The sequence below is a fragment of the Mesocricetus auratus genome, unplaced genomic scaffold (genome assembly GCF_017639785.1).
Source record: "Mesocricetus auratus isolate SY011 unplaced genomic scaffold, BCM_Maur_2.0 Super-Scaffold_100021, whole genome shotgun sequence".
NCBI lineage: Eukaryota > Metazoa > Chordata > Mammalia > Rodentia > Cricetidae > Mesocricetus > Mesocricetus auratus.
The window spans coordinates 31,408,187-31,421,939 of record NW_024429202.1 but is presented as its reverse complement, the minus strand read 5'-3'; the positions used below and the strand labels follow the sequence as shown (position 1 = coordinate 31,421,939).

Genomic DNA, 13,753 nt, shown 5'->3' with positions numbered 1-13,753 from the left:
AGAAACATACTGGAGCATTACAGGTAAGCCACAGTCTCATGGCAATACATAATTTAATAGAAATAGTTTAATAATTAAGAAAGAGATAGAAGCCTGAGTAATTGACCAAACAGTTTATAATTAATATAAGTTTTAGTGTGTTTATTTGAGGTTAAACAGCTATGGAACCAGGTGGGACAGAAACACCATCATCAATGGACTCTAGCCCCCTAAAGCCAGAAGCTCAAATTAAACACTTTCTAAGTTTCCTTGCTCATGGTGTCTTATGACAGCAATTAAAAAGTAGCTAAGACAGAGACAGAATACAAAAGGATTGATGTGGCACATGTAATGACTGATTTGTTTAGTACTGCAGTTGGCCTGGCTTCCTCTGTTTTCACCTCTCCAGCCCCAAATGGGCATAGCCTGTCCCAGATGCTATCAACAAGAGGATACTCTGAACTGTTCTCCTGAGATAAGCATGGCTATGACAACACCCATTTCCAAACATACCTCAACCTTGCAAAACTGTGGGAAATGGAAACATCAAATTCTAAAGCTGAAAGCGTGCACAGTGGCCTGGATCCTCAATGTGCTTCCGGGGCCTATATGCTGAAAGCTTGGTCACCACCTGTGGCACTGTTGAGAGCTGGTGGAACTTTAAGAGATGGACCTGGTGGAAGGAAACTAGTTTGCAGAGGGTGTGCCTGGCCTGTTTCCTTTTACTTTCTGGCCACAATGAGGTGAACACAGCCCTTCTCTCATGACCTGCTTTGTTATGAAGTAAAAAACAAAGGAGCCAGGTGACCAAAGACAGCAGCCTCTGACATATAAGCCCAAAGCAAACCTCTTGCCTTTGTAACTAGTTTGTCTCAGGTATTTTGTTGGTGTCAGAAAACTTACTAGCACAACACTGGATGAAGGTTTCTATAGGACCCTAAATTCTAAATTCTCTTGATGTGGAGACTTGCAGAACCACCCTGAAGTACTTCAGTCCCATTAAGAGAGTCAGTGACAAGACGCTGGGCTTTAAGTAAAGCTAACCAGCCAGAATTAAGGAAGGAAAAACGACTCACATTTGCATGCCAAAAATTGTAGATATTAATAAAACTGATGGGAACTGAAGATGGCCTTCCTTCTTGGTCATCTCCAAGCTTCCTCTGTCATCTGTCACTACAGCAGATGGCTCTGTGACTATTTTATTCTTATCAGCATGTTTGGAATCTACATGATAAAAACCAAAAAGTTACATCAGGTGCCTGGTGGCAAAGCCAGGAAGTCTACTGAAGGTTCTCGTTAGGAAGCCATCTCTGTTGTGCAGCCAGTTCCTCCTGGAGGGTTTGTCTGTTTGTCTTTCTCCTTGCCTGCAGGAAGACGCTATGGCTGCTACTATACCAAGAGTACCTCTCTGTCTGCCACCTTTTCCTGAGGGGCAATCACTATTTCTTGAGTTTTACCCACCCCATTTTCTTCCCTGTCTTCTCTGGAAGAAGTAAAAAAAAAAGTCAAAGAATCCAGCAACCTTCTTTTTGCCTGTGTCTCGCGAGGGGTACAAAATATCTGTGAGTGACAAGTGAACCTTCAGAAGACTCAAATCCGAGTGCACCTGATGGTAACCTACAGGTCCTCGCCCCCACAATAAAGCTCTGAAATGCATGCTGGCAGTGCTGGGCCTTTGATGCCAGCATTCTGGAGACAGAGGCAGGTGGATCTCTGTGAGGTTCAGGTCAGCCAGAACTGCAACTGAGATCAGGACCTGAAAGCCTCTCTCCTTGGAGTTTTCTTGGAAACAGATCACTAGAGATCTTTTAACATCATTTTCTAGGTATCTTCCAAGATTGCCACAAGGCTAATCACATCTATTTAATTTTCATAGACAGCCTTGGTTTCTAAGATTTTCTTTTGTACCTTTACACACAGGGGAAACATCTCCGAACGATTGCGTTCCACACTCCACATCTTCTAGTTTACCTTAGTACGTGCAATCAATCCCACATGGGAATGAGTGTCACGCATGTGAATGTGCACGGAAGAGATTTGAAAGTTGGGTAATACACAGTGCAGTGGAGACGCAGTGACAAGAGAACGGAACCCCTATGGACGGGCACCATGAGCACCTCTACTTAGTCATCAGTTTGACAGTATTTACCAATATTCCAAACAGATACACCTTTTCCTTCCTTAGGCATCCCTTCCTAGAAATGCCTGACCTACAAAAATATGAAATACAGATGAAATGATGTATATTAAGGAGGTAAAAATATGTAAAATGGGAGAAATATAGTCTGTGTTGATCAGTAGACATGGGCTGAATAAAACAGGTTTTAGCCACATTGAATGATACTATATGGTCCCTAAAGTGGCTATAAATGATGGGTTTTACAAAACAAAGCTCTCCATGACACGCAGTTGCTTTTAAAAATAGGCAATAATATGTATAGAATGAGCTTTGTTCTAAAATACGTGCCTAGATGTGTACTTACACCAGAATGAGTAGCAGAACATGCCCTGTGGTTAAATAGCTCCCCCTTGTAAAATGGTGGGGAATTACAGGCACCCAAGTGGGCTTTAGCTCCAACTCAAAGAAAACCTACCTGGGCCTGCTACACACAGTAGTGAAGGTGTGAAGAGCTTAGAAATGTCTCAGGGTGGAGTTTCTGGGGGGGGGGACTCCTCTATGGTGATGCCAGTCTCACCTCTGCCTTCTTCCGGCCCTGCCTTCCCAGTGGCCCACAGCTGCTTAGCTAACAGACACTGTATCCATTCTCCACAGGGCTGTGTGGGAAAAGGGTGGCTCATTCGCTGACCTCTTCTTCAGACCTAGGAAAACTTTCCCAGGAGCCTCCCATTTTATTGGCCATCACAGGGACCGTTGCTCACTTGGGGCTCATCACTGTAAGGGGCCCCAGGCCCTCCAGGGTTGCTCTTCAGTATTCAACTCCTGGCCCAGGTCGGGGAGAGTAGAGTCCTCTGCAAAGCCAGGCTTCTTTCAAGTCACAAAATGGGAAGTGATGGCTAAGCAGCCCACTGGGGGTAAAGGGAGCCTTTGCTTCTTATTGAAATATATCCCGTTGTTTGACATCTTTTCTTTGTATAAGATTTTCTGTATGTGTAGCACTTAATCGTCATTGTCAACGAGACTGGACTTAGGAACACAGCTCTGAGAGTATCTGAGATGGCGTTTCCTAGGAAGACCCATCCAGAATATGGGCAGCGTCATCCCATGAACCTGGGTCCTGGGCTGAATAGACGGCTCGCAGTGTGAGCAGCTTGCCTCATCCTCCTTGGCCTCCCCACCACGATGGATCTTACCCTGAGCTGTGAGCCAACATGGCTCCTTCCTTCCTTACATTGCTTCTGTCAGGTTTCTGTGACAGCAGTAAGACAAGGGACCGATATGCTGCGTGTGGGTTTTAAGTATGCTACAAACATTTAAACTCTAGGAAAGAGACTGGAAGGGAAAATGCCCTGACAAAAATATGCATTCTCATTTACTTCATTATCTTAGGTCTTTCCCAACATCCACATGATGTGTTTTTACAAATAGAAAAATAATTTTTAAAATGATCTCCATCTTTTAATATTTTACTCACTACTACGTGACAGACTTCCTGGGGGGATGTAACAGATACATCTATTCACCCTAGGTAGGGAGCTCATGACAGACCAGAATACAGATACAACCACTGAGTTTTATTGGGGCTGCCTACAAGAGTATGGGTGAGGAGTTATAGGAGCATAAATGACAATAAGAGCAATCCTATTTACTAGGCCTTATGTGCATCCCTTATTGGTAATCCCAGAGACCTGACAAGGCAATCATCATTTCCAACATTCTTCCGATGAGAATATTTAGGCTTATAAAAGTTAAAAAGTTGCTGGGCGGTGGTGGCACACACCTTTAATCCCAGCACTCAGGAGGCAGAGGCAGGCGGATCTCTGTGAGTTCGAGACCAGCCTGGTCTATAAGAGCTAGTTCCAGGACAGCCTCCAAAGCCACAGAGAAACCCTGTCTCAGAAAAAAAAAGTTAAATAGTTGCCTCGAGGCATGCATGTGAGAGGGAACCTACCCCAAGTCCCTCTGACTTGAAACTGTGTTTTTTTGTCAAGCCACAACATGCTTTTCCATTAACACAACAGCATAAGGTCAGCAATGAGGAAGTCCTCCCAGAAAACACCTCTCAAGGCTCCTCTGGGTCCACCACCCTGCAGAGAGGCATGATGGGACCTCATTCTCAGTTTCTCTCAGCATCTAGGATGTAGGTATGACCCATGTTCCATGTGATGTGCCATCTGTTCTGTTATTTAGTATGTGCTCTGTAAGCATGTGTAAGCAGAGTTTGCTTGTGTGCAGCATTGGGAGCTGGTGAGGTACGAGATACACTGCAGCTCCCGAGCTAGAATCTTCATTTCACAAGCCCCCTCCCACCCCCAGTAACTCACTGTATTCTGATGCCCCGCCCCTTCCGCGTCTTTATACACACTGTTTATTTCACAGCAGAATAAAAGAGAAACCCCCTTTTCTGCTCTGAATCATCCAGTGGAACCAGACACTCTGACCTGCAGACATTCAAGTGGCCTCTAGGGGAAATTTACCTAAGAAATGACTCTTTGCTTAACATAGCACATGGCCCTTAATATAAAAAATTCAAATGAGAAACAGCAAGGCCTTAGCTACAGACCGCATGAGAAATGTCTCCTTTACATGCTTGTGTTTAATAATTGTTTCCCGGTGTACTTACGTACTATTAATCACCATCTGATTTAACACAGGATTACTCATAGTTAAGTACCCCATTAGCATTCAGAAATTTCTAACCTTTGGATAGTGATTACTGACAATTCAGCTTGTTTCCCACACCTATTTATTGAGCATCTATTATGAACAAGGCCTCACAGAGATGAGAGGAAGAAGTGAGACATGAATGTCACTGTCCCCAACCTCCTGTCTGTGCTACAAATAGAGATGAGGATGGGGGAAATATGCTAATCAAACATCCCTGTAAGCCAATAAGGCTTCAAGTACCATTTTCACTACTTAAATGTGAAACTCGATTAGATGCCTGCTATGATGAAGCCAATTAAACTGTTAGCATAAAGCAGCCAAGAATACTGAGTCACTAGGTTATTTTCAACCCCTCACAATTTGACCTGTGCTGGGGAAGATGTTGCAGTGTGCAGAGTAACTGCATAAAGCAGCCAGTGTTTTGATCACAGTGGAAGCTCACAGGTGACCACTCACATCAAGGACAAAATACATACGCACTTAAAAAAATTCACAAAGATTTAGCCCTTTGGTTTCTGAAGATTTATTTATAAGCAAAATTCTGGGGCAAAAGAAAAATCATATAAAGGTGGAGAAACCCATGCAGTAAGTTAACCTTAAGAAACCCAGTACCATTGACTCTTGCACTTGAGAAGTAGCTGGTTTTATAGGTTACCAAGACCTAAGAAAGATGGTTCGAAAAGATGGATTTAAAACTGATGACACATCGATTTTTCTCTTACTGTCTTCATTGTTTTTATATTTCCATTATTAAACAGCCAGAAATATAAAGCAAGGACCAAACTGTGACAAACAACTACGTAAGCTTTAAAGAATTACAGTTATTTTCTATATAAAGGTCATTTCTCCAGTTACCATCGAGACATTTATCATAGCAGGTTTTTCCCCCTTTCAAAACATTAATTGTGGATGTCTCGCTCCACGTTTAACTCTTGGGGGTGTGTGTTTAACATTTTATTAATAATATACTTTCTCTAGAGTATATCCTGTCCTGAATCCCACGAAGTCACTCTGGGAAGCAGTGAGAATAAAACCATTTCTTCGTCTGCACAGTGGGACAAATCAACAAATAAATAGAAGTATGGATTTCTGAGGGAAAATGGCAAAAAGCACATTTACAAATCTTGTAAGCCACGCTCCATGCCTCTCTGAGACAGAGGATAATTACTGAATGCTTTCATGCTCTACACTTTTATTTTTAACAAAAATCTGTAAGTAGACTGCTGGGAAATGCCAATACTTTTACTGGTTCACATTTATCTGTAACGAAAATTTTGCTTTGTAAAATAGTGGCCCAGATCGCAATATCTCTTTTAAATTATGACTATATTTATTTGGGGGTTATTTAAAAAATTTGGAGGTTATTTCTGGAACGTTTTCCTTCAGGGGAATTTTAGTAGCAGGAAGGAAGATCGAGCCAGTATTTGCTCTTGAGTCTGAAGGATGCCTTCCAGGGCTAGCTAGCTCTGCTTTTCATGCAAGCAGTAATTAGTTGGCCAGTTAGCTGGATGGGGACTTCACTGTGCGAGATACAAAGGTGTTGACAGCACAGAGTCCCACCAGGAACTGCTTTAGGACTAACTACCTGGAAAGTCCAAATGGGAAATCCCTCCTATTAAAGAAAACCCTATTAAGGATAACAGAGTTCTAGTGATTGAGACAGACTAGCTGTCTCGTCCGACCCAGTTAACAACTACTCAATAGTCACCTGTAAAGAAGCAAGCTAACCACGAACTCGGGGCGGATCTTAACGCAACGGGCAGAGAAAAAACACTAAGCTGCCCCCCTAGGACCCTTGCAACACCTGTTGAACGTTACAGCTTAGAACTTTATGAACTGAAGACTCCCGGATTTAACCTTAGGAAATTTTAGAGTTCATGGAAACGCGCGTGTATACTTAAGATTTCCATCTTGCCTCGTCAACAAAACTGGTTACTAATTATTTATGAATCACAGAGCTGAAAACAAACTTTCTTACCTTAAGCAGTTAAGGAGAGGCGGGCAGAGGGGAAGAGGCTGGCTTTGAATTGAGCCTCTTGGTACCTGTCCCTGCCCCCTGGTTCCCACCCTAAGCGGCTTTTTAGAAAGGTCACGGGGCACCCCTCCTCCACATGGGGAAAGGGCACACCTCCCAGTAAAACAATGCTCTAGCATCCAATCCTGGGAGTCCTAGGAGCCTAGGGCTGTCTAAGCACAAAGACCCGGCTTTCAATCAGACCCAGGGACACAGTGACACCAGGGCCCCGGCAGGGTAGCCACACTCCCTAGACGTCCCGGGCTCCCTACGCTTAGGGATGCACGAGGTGGATCTCAGGAAGGGCACGGGCAATCTTAAAGCTCCTGTCCGAGACGCAGTACCCCTCTAGTACCCTCCGAGGGCCCCCGAATCCCGAGGTTCGGGGTGCCTAGTCCTCTCCCTTGGCGAGCCGCTCCGGGAGCCCACCCGCCTTCTGGCTGCAGTGGTCGGTGGGACCCGATACCCGGGGCTACAGGACCGGTAGTGCGCAAGACTCACCTCCCCGCGCCCCCACCCCCGGGTGCTTGCGCAGCGCAGCCTCGCACGGTGTCGCGCCCGAGCGTCCCTCCCTGGCCCGCGCGTCCCCAGCACTGCCAAGCAGGTGACCAGAGCCGCGAGCCACACGCACGTATTCCCACCCGAGATCACGCGTCCCCAGGCGCAGTGGCCTCTTACCTCCTAGTCGGCCGGGGCGGCCCCACCAGGCCGGGTACCGACTGGGCCGGGGAGACGCGCCTCCCGCCGCCGCTGGGAGCCGGGGCGGCAGGCAGGCTCGGGGACCTTCTCCCGGGCGGCGGCGGGAGGCGCTGCTCTCGCCGCTGCCGCCGGGGTCTCGGAGCTCCGCGGTTGCTGCGCGGGTCCCTCGGGTCCTGCGGGAAAGCCCGCCGCTGGCGCCGCAAACTCTTGGGCGCGCAGAGCCGGGGACCGCCGCCGCCTCCCCGCCCCGCCGCCTCCTCCTCCCTCTCCTCCCTCTCCTCCTCCTCCCGCTCCTCTTCCTCCACCTCCTCCTCTTCCTCCTAAGCCTCGAGGCTCCCGCAGCTGCCCGTTCCCTCCTGGCCCGAACCCAGTCTGAGCCGCTCGCTCAGCGCGAGGCGCAGGGACACGGACCCTGCGACCCTCGGCGTCTCTCGCCAGCGCAGACACCCGTGCGTCCCCAAGGCCGCTGCGGGTCCTGCAGGGGCTTCGAGGATGAGCTTGGGAGATGGAGGTGGGGGTCCGGCCAGTATGGGTCGGAACTGGGCGCGGTGGAAGGGTGGAGGTTGTGCTTGGCGCGGAACTGGGAAGAGGGGAGGCAAGCTTGACATTGTGGAGCTGCCTGTTGGGGTACTGCTAAAGTTGTCATGGGGGGACAGCAAAGAATCCTGCGCCCCGGGTAAATGGAAACCATCGCAGTGCCTGCTGTCACGGGAGGCGGGTGTCCTGTCTGCTAGAACATAACTGCCACTCCCCCCTTGCCCAACGCGGACCTGGAAGGGCAGGCCAACACGTTTCTATGACTCAGGTCAACCCGGACGTGGGTGGGTGAGGGGACACCAGGTGAGAAGAAGGGGTCCGGGGACTTGAGAGTGAACGCTGTTCGTGGAAGAGAGCACTGGTTACTAGGGAGGAAAGCTGGGTGCCTCCTCCAAGGCTAGCATAGCTGGTCCGGAAAATGGGTCAAGGATTGCCAAGAACCCGCTAAGTGTCCCCTCCCATGCCCAGGCCGGCAGGTCGGGGGCTGCGGCCAGGAGGCGCCCTCGGAACAGCGCCAGGCCTCTCCCTCCCCGCCCCCACTGCCCTCTCTCCTTTTGCACCAGTGCAGGAAATGTTCCACTGACCTACATATTTTTCCAAACATACGTGACCTTTTTTTTTTCCTGTGGGAGGAGACAGGCAAGAATCCAAGAAAAAGAGAAGCTGGAGAGCGCGGCGCGCACAAGAACACAGGGAGGCTTTTACCAAGCTCCTGCAAACCCCCAAGCCAAGACAGATGTGCAGACATGGTGTCCGGGAACTAGGGGCTGCTGTTGGACAAGCTGAGGGGCTCTGAGCGCGAATAGGATGAAAGGAGAGGACTGGTAACCCGGTGAAGGAGTGCAAGAGCAGCATGTTTCACCCCAAACCATAGCCACCTTCCACTCGAGACCACGGAGGGCAGGCACCTGGCTAGACAGAGCAGCCGCTTCCCCGCGCCAGGCACACAAAGGTCACTTGCTCCCTGACACTGCTTGTGCTAGCTTCTTGGAGCAGCACCATGCCTTGGCAGTCCTTCAAGTGTCTTTCTAGATCCTACATTCCAGCAAGTGGCTCAGGAAAGGCTCTCTCTCTCTCTCTCTCTCTCTCTCTCTCTCTCTCTCTCTCTCTCTCTCTCTCTCTCTCTCTCTCTCTCTCTCTCTCTCTCTCTCTCTCTCTCTCTCCCTCTCTCTCTCTCTCTCTCTCTCTCTCTCTCTCTCTCTCTCTCTCTCTCTCTCTCTCTCTCTCTCTCTCTCTCTCTCTCTCTCTCTCTCTCTCTCTCTCTCTCTCTCTCTCTCTCTCTCTCTCTCTCTCTCTCTCTCGGGCCTAGATTTTTCTCCTCTCCAGTGCAAAAAACAGAACCAGCACCAGAGGTGCCTTATTTGGGCATGCAACCCCATGTGTCAATTAGATCAAAACACTCAGAGTCATGCCCCCCCCCAGTAAAGTAGGTCATTTTCTTTATTTCCCATTTGTATTATTTTTGTTTCATTATCCTTCTGAAGCACCCATGAGTATCCTACAGCCCCTGACATTCTCAGGCTTGCTTCTGACTTAAAGGGTTTTTGAGGGAAGAGAAGGTTGCCCCCCTTATGAGTTTGAAGTTCCTCATTCCAACTAGAGAAGGGAGTCTTTCATTTTAATTTTTTCTCCCCGTCCTTTCCTTCAGGCAAGTGTGTTTTGACTGTGCCCTTAAAGGGTGTCTATGACTAATATCCAGTAAAGACGAAATTGTGTGCTTCTAACTGGATTTAATGAAGAATTTAGAGCCACCTCCCTTCCCCCCCTTTTTTTCTCTTTGAAAGAGATTCCAACTTCCTTTGGCAACTTGAAAACCCATTGGGAAATCTTTTCAGAAACTTGACATGGCCTAATAACTCATCAAGTCTGCAGTGTAACAAGTACTTTTGCCCTGTCTTGTTTTTATCGGTTACAAGACATCTTACTGATTGGTTTCTTCCTGTTCATGTGGAGATGGTGTAGATGTGGTTGTTATACTTGTTCTCATGAGTGTTTCTTCCCACCCAGGTAGGACCCTGAGGCAGAGTGCAGAATAGAGTCCCCAAAAAGAATACATTTCCCCCCTCCAGATGCAAAGGAAAGCCCCCTGTTCCTCCTATGCATTTGACAGTACGCGTCCATCCACTGTCTGCTGTTGAAAGCTTGCCAAGACTCAGGCCAGGTTCACAGGGAAGGGCGGGAACACTGGTGCTGAGAGGGTTTGTGTACACACAAGGCTCACAGTCTGAGTGAGATGGAGATAAACATGAGCTAAGTAGGGAGTGACAGAGGTGCTTGAGAGAGGAACTGGGAATGGGCTCCTTGGCCAAGGTGGCCTAAGTGCTAGAACTTTCCAGTGACAAGATGTGAAAGTCAAGATGGACCATTGTGATCTACACATTATTTAAAATATGCGACATGGATCAAATGCAGCGTTTCAAAACTGGGCATGGAAAATTCTCAAGTGGTCATTAATCCTTGGAAGAAGCCTGCTTTTTTTGATTGAGTCTTTCAATGATTTCCCCAAGGAACCCTAGATAGTTTTCAAGGGAAATGTATGAAGTGGAGGGTGAAATTTTTTTCCTTATCAATCTTTCAAAATATGATGAAAAATTCAAAGTTTCCATTGTCTAATTGGATGTTCTCCATCGTGGAAGTCAAGTTTGTAGTGTGTCACAATTAGAAACATTGATAATTAATTTTCAGCATAGGTACTGGGTGGCTATTGATGTCTGCCTTAGTGTTACATGCAGCCAAGACTGTGTGAGCTCTTCCAGTAGTTACAGCACTAGCATAGGGCTTGGGGCTCATGGTGGGACATACATTCAGTAACGGCAACACAGATTTAGAATAAACAATAAGAATCAAGTCCCATTCTGAAGGATGGCTCCTATTTGTAGCCACAGGTGGGAAGGCCCTTTTATATGAACAGCTAGAAGGCTGTGGACTGTTACCTCTGAACATTAATATTTTTTCCACCCAAAAGAAAAATGAAGCATCATATCACATGCCTTGTTACGTGAAGTAACATTTTGCTAGAAAGGAGTTGGAGGTGAACATGTCACTGAGAGTTGAGATACGCACTTGAGAACAATCCTTCCTTATGGTTGAGTCCTTTGAGGAAGTCTCTTTATGTGTATTTTCTCTGATAAGAAAGTCTGAACTTATGTTTCACCTACTTCTCCAGGAGCATTAAAAATCGCAGACATGTAAGAGCATTGTTCATTCACAAAAAAAAAAGAAATGGAGAGATTTAGCATATCCCCCCCCCACTCATAGTAACAACATTTCCTTATAGGCCCTTGTGTTTATTACTGTTTCAAAATTTTATTTTTATTATTTTAAAATTATGTATAAATGCATGTATCTCTGTGTTGGCATGTACACATCGTTGCAAGTCCCCTCAGAGGCCAGAAGAGGGTGTCAGCACCCCCAAAGCTGAACTTACAGGTAATTGTGAGCAGCTTGACATGGGTGCTTGGAATCACCCTTGGGTCTCTACAAGGACAGTAGTGGCTCTTAACTGCTGAGCTCTCTCTGCAGCTGGTGCCTCGCATTTCTTATACTTGGTGAACCCATATGAGGTGCTGCAATCTTTAGGGGTCACAGTTTGCACTAGCATTCCCTGTTGATGTGTCCAAATGTATAATGCCTTGTATTATAGTATCAAACATAATAGTCCCACTGCCCCAGTAAACAAACAAACAAAAAACCCTGTCCACCCCTCCCCATGCAGTAGACTTTTTAATTGCTCCCATGAGTTGCCCTTTCCCAGAATGTTGTGCAGTTACTATGATATAGTGTGTAAGCCTTTTCCTGCTGGCTTTGTGCACCTAGTCATATGCATTTAAGTGAGTCTCACCTGTGTCTTTTCACAACTCAATAGCCTATTTCTTTTTTAGTGCCAAAACCAAAACAAAACAAAAAAAAATCATTCTATTGTCTGGACAAGGCGTTTCAAATAAAACCTCAGTAAATAATGTTTGTAGTAATAAAAAGTGACATTTATCTAATATTATGTGCCAGGTATTCGAATTACTTCATTTCATCTTCAGGAGGCCCCATAAAAAGTAATTTATGGTTTCTAGCAGCCAGCTAAAGTCTGTCTCAGACCTGGAGCAGTTCAAGGTGCTCTCAGTCACTCAGCAAAGGAATGTGAGAGAGAAAAGCTTCAGCTGGGCTCTGATGACTGTGTGTGTCTAAGTGTATCCCGCCCAGCCCACCACATGCACCTGTCAGACAGCAGCACAGACATTGCTGTCTTCCCTTCTGCATGAGGTCTTGCTGGCTGAGGCGGGGGATGAGGCACCACTCTGCTCTGCAGACTTACCTTCTGCTCTCTCCTTCGTGCGTACTGGCTATCAGTGGCTTCAAGACGCTCATTTTCTTTAGGTTGGTTTTAAATTTCTTATTTATGTGTGCATGTGTCTTTGTGTGTACAGGCCATAAATGTGCAGGTGCCAGTGGAGGCCAGATCACCAAGAGCTGGAGTTACAGACGGTTGTGAGCTGTCTCATGTGGGTGATGGGAACTGAACTCTGGGCTTCTGGAAGAGCAGTAATCTCTTTTAACCACTAAGCCTTCTCGGCAGTGCTAACCCAATATGTCTTTTTTTTTTTTTAAACATGGTCTCACTATGCAGCCCTCCTAGCTAGCCTGGAACTAGCTATATAGACCAAGCTGGCCTTGAACTCCCACAGACCCACCGGTCTCTGCCTCTGAAGTGTTAAGATTATAGGCATATGCCATTCCTGGTTTATTTATTTCATTTTAAAAGTGGCTACGTTCCAAGTGCTTGAAACAGAACTCTGGGATTAAGAGTTGTGATTGGTGAAAGCACAACACCTGGTCCTACTAATGATTCTTTAAAGGAAATAAAGTCTGTGGGTCAATATGTACTTGACCGGGATGCTGGCATCTCACCAAGGCACTGTTTGGTCTTTGGCAATAGGCTGGAAGGGAGTGTAGGTTTGCAAATACAGGTGATCTTAAAACAACTCGAGGTCTTAGGGTGGGAGCGGATGGGAGTTCCTCTCGTTATGGAGTCCCTAGGTACAGCTCAGGCCTTCTCCTGCTTCTAGGCTATGTCAGTCCAAGGAAGGTGCTTGATTAAGCTGCAGCCTCTGGTCATCCTTCTGGCTAGTGTGCAGGGATAGATGCTTTCCCACTGGCAAGATAGAAACTGTGAGTGGCCCGAGGAAGCCTTTAGTCCCTCCTACCCACAGTGTATGCTAGCTGTCACCGCAGTGAACCTGTGGAATGTGGGAGGGGCATTCAGTGTGTCAGGAGAGCAGAAGGGAAGCAAGGTGTTTGTGTACAGGTGCTGAGGGTTGGGGAAAGGCAGGTGGTGAACTGTGGGTAAACGTGGGTGAACTGTGAGGATACCAGAAGGATGGGAGGTGGTGCTAGCTCCTGTAATTAGCTGAGAGATTGCAGAGGAAGCAGAGCACCAGTACATCCGATGCAGGAGAAATCATTTCAGCCCAGGGAGGCTTCTGCTCTTGGCTGCCGTTGGTGGAGGCCCAGACAAGCTGTTGAGACATGCACTTTTCTAACAAGCACCAGGAGCGCCCTTTAGGTGCAGGCAGAGAAACAGCTACACTGACTGGAAAGTAGACATTGTCTTAGCCGTTCCCATCCTATGTTCCATTTACCTCAACCATAAAGAGGTGATTCTGATAGTTTCCCACACAGATGCTTGTAAGAGCACGCATGCATGCACGCGCACACGCGCACACACACACACACACTCAAACATG

General features: G+C 47.0%; 1 protein-coding gene across 3 annotated transcripts in view; it reads right to left on the bottom strand.

Moving 5' to 3' along the window:
• The window catches only part of Npas2 (neuronal PAS domain protein 2), a 174,552-nt gene extending 166,836 nt beyond the window's left edge, over positions 1-7,716 (bottom strand). Inside the window, exon 1 of one of the 3 annotated variants that reach the window (XM_040729340.1) lies at positions 7,458-7,716. Coding sequence is in view for 2 of the 3 variants with exons in the window: in XM_040729338.1 (XP_040585272.1) it covers positions 6,744-6,919 (176 nt within the window). In the remaining variant the exon portion in view is untranslated. Of the gene's footprint in view, positions 1-6,743; positions 7,056-7,457 lie in introns of those variants that run through there. The other 2 variants (XM_040729338.1, XM_040729337.1) reach the window with 2 other exon arrangements.
• Between the last annotated feature and the right edge of the window lie 6,037 nt (positions 7,717-13,753).